Source organism: Rutidosis leptorrhynchoides, chromosome 8, assembly GCF_046630445.1.
Source record: "Rutidosis leptorrhynchoides isolate AG116_Rl617_1_P2 chromosome 8, CSIRO_AGI_Rlap_v1, whole genome shotgun sequence".
Taxonomy (NCBI): Eukaryota; Viridiplantae; Streptophyta; class Magnoliopsida; order Asterales; family Asteraceae; genus Rutidosis; species Rutidosis leptorrhynchoides.
The window spans coordinates 50,985,677-50,991,788 of record NC_092340.1 but is presented as its reverse complement, the minus strand read 5'-3'; the positions used below and the strand labels follow the sequence as shown (position 1 = coordinate 50,991,788).

At 33.4% G+C, this 6,112-nt stretch overlaps 1 protein-coding gene across 1 annotated transcript; it reads left to right on the top strand.

Moving 5' to 3' along the window:
• Nucleotides 1-726: 726 nt before the first annotated feature.
• On the top strand, nt 727-4,190 carry LOC139865011 (calcium-dependent protein kinase 1-like). Its single transcript, XM_071853564.1, has 7 exons — nt 727-1,491; nt 1,577-1,720; nt 1,873-2,025; nt 2,445-2,560; nt 3,234-3,401; nt 3,544-3,765; nt 3,854-4,190. Exons 1-7 carry the CDS (start codon nt 735-737, stop codon nt 3,971-3,973), a joined length of 1,680 nt encoding a protein of 559 aa, XP_071709665.1. The 5' UTR covers nt 727-734; the 3' UTR covers nt 3,974-4,190.
• The last annotated feature ends 1,922 nt before the right edge of the window (nt 4,191-6,112 follow it).

Sequence of the window (6,112 nt, the reverse complement as noted above, 5' to 3'; positions counted from 1 at the left end):
TAGTTCAATTGCCTTATCGTCTATCTTGTTCTTTATATTATTTATTTTTGTCTTCTTTTTCTCGTTCGTTTCGTTACTGTCAATCGAACCTTGAACACGAGCATAGAAGCCTATCTACAACCAACCATCAATCCAAACTTGAACCTAAAATCGAATGAAGTTCCAAACACCTGAACCACTTGTACTTGACAAATTCATCTATCAAATTCTAACGTCCACTCTAAATCAAACTAAAGTAAGCAGTAATTTTTACTAACTCAAAAATAAATTGAAGATTTAAGATAAAGAAAAATGATTTGACCCGTCAAAAGTCGCAACCCGTGATTCCCGTGTCCGGGCGACTTAAGTTCCCACGACCCAAACATAATCTTAAAAACTTAATAAATCCAAAAAATATAAAATTAAATTTTAAAAATCATTCAACACCGCTCCTCCTATCTCTACCATTTCCAACTGGTCAGTATTCATTTAATCCTTATTGATTATTGATCGATACCTTTAATTACACGTCTTGAATTCTCTAACTCTATCTGTTTCTAGTTCCCCGATTCTTAATAATCACCACCGTTCATATTTGTTACTGAATTTTGTGATTATCTCGATAATTATATTTAGTTTGACTTTATATTATCATTTTTTCTTGATGTTAAATAGATCTTTGATTCATCTAAAAAACTTCATGTGAAATTACATCTATATGTGTTGAGGTGATTGAACTCTAGTGGTCTAGATAGATGGGGAACACATGTGTTGGACCAAATTTTTCGAAAACCGATTTTATTCAATCGGTTACAGCTGCAATTTGGACAACTAAATCCCCCGATGAACCATCACTAACCACCCCTAAACAACAACAACAAGATCCATTTCCGGTTCAAAACAACCCGCCCCAACCAATAACAATCCCAAAACCCGAAAACGAACAACCGAAACCGAAGAAAGTTCGCCAAGTCAAACGTGTGTCAAGCGCGGGTCTACGAACTGCGTCCGTATTACAACGAAAAACCGGAAACTTAAAGGAGTTTTACACTTTAGGTAAAAAATTAGGACAAGGTCAATTCGGTGTTACGTTTTTATGTATAGAGAAAGCGACGGGTGAACTATACGCGTGTAAATCGATTGCGAAAAGGAAGTTATTGACTGATGATGATGTTGAAGATGTAAGAAGGGAAATTCAGATAATGCATCATTTAGGTGAGCATCGAAATGTGATATCGATAAAAGGTGCGTATGAGGATGCGGTTGCGGTTCATCTTGTTATGGAATTGTGTAAGGGTGGTGAGCTTTTCGATAGGATTATTCAACGTGGACATTATACGGAACGAAAAGCGGCTGAGCTTACGAGAACGATTGTTGGAGTTGTGGAAGCTTGTCATTCGTTGGGTGTTATGCATCGGGATTTAAAGCCCGAGAATTTTCTTTTTGTTGATAAGAGAGAAGATGCTCTTCTTAAAACTATCGATTTTGGATTGTCGGCTTTCTTTAAACCTGGTATACTATGTGAATTCATTAGTTTGAATAATAGATTTAGTAATTATATAGGTTTAAGATTGATTTTTTTTTTCTTTTTTTTCAGGTGAATCGTTTCATGATGTGGTTGGTAGCCCATATTATGTTGCACCCGAAATTCTGAAGAAAAATTATGGGCCCGAAGCGGATGTTTGGAGTGCGGGGGTGATTGTTTATATCTTATTAAGTGGTGTTCCTCCGTTTTGGGCTGGTGAGTAGAAATTTCGTTTTGGGCGTATCTTGATGTGATTTATACTAAATAGGTCACGTTTAGTGTTCCAATTTTAATGTACGCGCGAGCATATATATTGTATGCATTTATAATGTAACAGTTATTATGAGATATTTTGTTTCTTCTTATAGAAACGGAAACGGGAATATTTGACCAAGTGCTGCATGGTGATCTTGATTTTTCGTCTGATCCATGGCCAAGCATTTCCGATAGTGCAAAAGATCTTGTGAGAAGAATGCTTGTTCGAGACCCAAAAAAGCGTTTAACTGCACATGAAGTTTTATGTGAGTCTTTTATTTTTGTACCAGTATTTATGCCATTTACTATTACAAAATCAAAATAGGATGCTTCTTCTGTCTCGAAATAGTGTAACTAGATATGTAGTTTTCAGAAGTTTGAGTAAGGATATACCAAGATTTAGTCATACATAACAAACGCATGTTTGGTAACTTTGGATCAGCTATCTTATTGTTATAACATCAATATCAATTTAGTCATTTAGATATGTAAATATATATTCAGTCAAACTAAACTTTTATCGGGTTACATTCTTTAATATGTGAGCATCAAATAATATTTATGCAACCACCTCATTAGGTCTCTTTTATACTGCAAAAGTTAATACTTGCACCAATTTGATTGGTGACTGAACATTTCTGTATGGTTCACTTATTAAATATTGTTAAAAAAAATGGTTTTACAGGCCATCCATGGGTTCAAGTTGATGGTGTGGCTCCAGACAAGCCACTTGACTCTGCAGTTCTGAGTCGTATGAAACAATTTTCAGCCATGAACAAGCTCAAGAAAATGGCTCTTAGAGTAAGTCCTTCAATTTTTTTAGTCGCAACTGATGATTTTTGAATATATAGATGCATCAGTTTTCTCTGTTTCAAATCATGATCATTCAATGTTGTAAAAATCGGATATAATTGCTATCATTTTTTTTTTTTTTTGAGAGGTCCGATCCGATTAGTCATTATCGGTCAACCCTAGGTTAGTGGGGATTAATCCGGACGGGTCTAAGTAGTGATTAATCTGTCAAAGTAGTGATAAATTGGTCACCATAAATCGTGGCTTAATCAGGATTAATTGGTCAAAATAGGGATTAATCAGTAAAATTCGGTCAAAGACTAAGTCAAACTTAGTCAACATTCGATTAATCCCCCATTAATCCCGATTTTCCTGATTTTTATTTTACTATTTTTTAATTTTTTTTTACTTCCTGATTTTTTTTTCTCCATCATTTGGCTACTTGCTGCAATTTTACTAATCAGTGTTATCTTAAAAAATCAGAACCATATGAACTTCAAATATGTAACTTTGACTTCAAAAGTCAAATCGTATCACTTATTTTTTGGCACATAAATAGTAACATTAAGTACTCTATTTGGAAAATTCATAAGGTTTGATAGTTTTTCTAAGTTATAAGTGATAATTTTTCTTTTTTGTAAAAGTTTTTAAAAATAATAATAATGTGTCCGATTTTATGCAGGTTATAGCGGAGAGTCTATCAGAAGAAGAAATAGCCGGTCTGAAACAAATGTTTCAAATGATAGATGTTGATAATAGTGGTCAAATTACTTTCGATGAACTTAAGGCTGGACTTAAAAGAGTCGGTGCTAACCTTAAAGAGTCAGAAATTTATTATTTAATGCAAGCAGTAAGACCTAAATCAAATACTCATTTTTTATTAATTATTGTAGATTTACATATGAATAAATGAATAATATGTGGAGTACTTGAACGCATGATGAATTGTATTATTTTTATTTTTATTTGATTGCATGATGAATTACATTCAGGCAGACGTTGATAATAGTGGAACGATTGATTATGGAGAATTTGTTGCTGCAACATTGCATATGAACAAAATTGAGAAAGAAAATCATTTATTTGCGGCTTTTTCTTACTTCGATAAGGATGGAAGTGGTTATATTACTGCTGATGAGCTTCAACACGCTTGTGAGAAGTTTGGAATAGATGCTCGTTTTGAAGATTTGATTCAAGATGTCGACCAAGATAATGTAAGTTCCTTGAATCCTTATATCACTCGTCACATGAAATGTTAATTTTTTTTTTTTTTTTTTTTTTTTTTTTTTTTTTTTTTTATAGGATGGGCGCATAGATTACAATGAGTTTGTGGCCATGATGCAAGGACCTTCCAATCCGGGTGCCAAGAAGGGTCTAGATACTACTTTCAGCGTTAAGTTTAGAGAAGTATTAAAACTATGAACATACACAGTAAGAGAAGTATTAGAACTATGAACATACACAGTAAAGTTTTCATTTTTTTTTTCTTCTTTGCGTGGTTCTTTGTCGAGCAGATTGCACAAGAATTTGGGATCGAATGATAACAGTCTACGTAAAGCTGTATTCTTTTATATATATGTATTTCAAACTTCCGAGTTCAACTTGTTTTTGTATGCATACACAGTTATGTTGTGTGTTACTTTTTTTTTTTTTTTTTTGAAAGGCAAGCCTCCCAAAGTGTAGCAAGTGGGGATTTAACATGCGTCCCTTTAGAACTTTCCAAGCATCTTACCACCAAGCAATCCCTTGGGGTTTGTTGTGTGTTACTCCGAAGTATTCAAATAGGCAAAATCCAGCAACAAGCATTTTTATGTGACGGGTAAACGTGTAAGGATTTTCCCGTTTAGACTACTCGAAAACGAAGAATTCTTAATCAGATGTACGCGACAAAACTCAATTATCCGGTTATGCGATTAAGGGTGTTATAATGATGAAGGTAGTTGAGAGGGTTCTAGAAAGTTTGTTAGTGATGTGGTAAAATTTGATTGATATTTTAAAAGGTAAAATTTGTAGTTGAAAAGGAATTCTACACATATACGGAGTACAAGACAAGATTTTCTGTTGCAATTTAAGGGTGCGTTTTGAGTCTTTTGACCCGGAACCACCCATCAACAAAGATTAACCTGAAACAGGGGTATCGGGTTAAGCCGTCAACCCAAAATTGACCGATTATTTTACCCAGTTGGCCTAGAAGGCTAGAACTGTTTAACTAAACGGATATGTACATTGTGTCGCTCAAGCACGTTTGACTCACAAACTCACTTATCAAATCATGTCGGGTTTGGGTTAAGTACTTTAAATCCGGTAACCTGACCCTACACAATAGTCCCGTGATAGGTTGTACCAGTCAGGCAACATTGGTGATAAAATAAACAAGTCTAAAGGAGTTTGAACTAAGCATGGGTCCCTTGCTTCATTAGCCCAAAAGCACTTGAAAGAAGATAGACTAAATGATCGAGATCATACATGCAAACATCAAGGATGAAATTAATCCGGAATCATTGAAAATATTCTCAAAAGTTGCATATCAATGCCTAATGTTCGAACAACTTGAACAGCCAACGATGGGTAGAACTTGAGAAAGCTTTGGAATTTCAAGTAAGGTGGAAAAAATCCATATATAAAAAATACCGTGTATCGTTTTTGTACTTAATTCCATCTTTTAATTCAACTGATTATATTTTTTTTTTTATTGATGTTAGGTATCTGGCAGACTAGCAAGATATATTGAGCTTGGAACATGGGGAAGACAAAGGGAAGATGCTATCAAATCAAATTATTCCAAATATAAAATTACAACACATAGTACATAACGTACAGCTATCAACATCATTCACATTGTTCATTTTAAATTTTTATCAAATACGTAGTATGTTATTGTAATTCAGATGTAATTATCAACACCAAGTTCAGTCACCATTGATTCACTCAGATAATTAATTATTAAACCCTTAATTATTAAGTTTTGTCCAACGCACCCTTATCCTTATCGTTAAAACAAGTCTAACATACTTCAAAAAGAGATTGCATGACCAATAAAATCTTGATTTTGAACCTTTAAAAAACCTAACGGGTACAAAAAATAAAATAAATAGTCAATTCAAATCGATCCTTTTTTTATGAAAAACTGAAAGAGTTGTTCATCAGATACGGTTCATACTGAGTCACCGACTATTTTTAAGATACTGATATACAAGGTTGCAAAATTCGCTATTCGGAGATTAATCGATCGGGACTTTGAAAGGATTAATCAGAAATTCGGAGATTAATCGGATTGTAATTTTTACATTAAAATATTAAATTTCAAAAATTATATGTGAAAATATGGAATAAATCCATAGATATAAACATAAAGTTTAACATAATTGTCTAAAAGTGTTGATTTTGTTCAAAATTTTTAAAATTCTCGTTCAACTTCATGTTAAAATATTGACCAATTTTGACTTTGACCGACTTTGATTACCAAATTTGATTTTAACCCATCAATCGACGTTGACCAATTAATTAAACGGTTTTTCAAAAATCAGAACGGACTGCCCTTAGAAATGATTAATCGGAGAT

What these genes read in the sequence shown, in the direction of transcription:
- LOC139865011 (XM_071853564.1), top strand. Translation starts at nt 735, where the DNA reads ATGGGGAACACATGTGTTGGACCAAATTTTTCGAAAACCGATTTTATT. An exon ending in TCAAGAAAATGGCTCTTAGA is followed by an intron (nt 2,561 to 3,233) that starts GTAAGTCCTTCA and finishes GATTTTATGCAG; the next exon opens with GTTATAGCGGAGAGTCTATC. An exon ending in TTTATTATTTAATGCAAGCA is followed by an intron (nt 3,402 to 3,543) that starts GTAAGACCTAAA and finishes AATTACATTCAG; the next exon opens with GCAGACGTTGATAATAGTGG.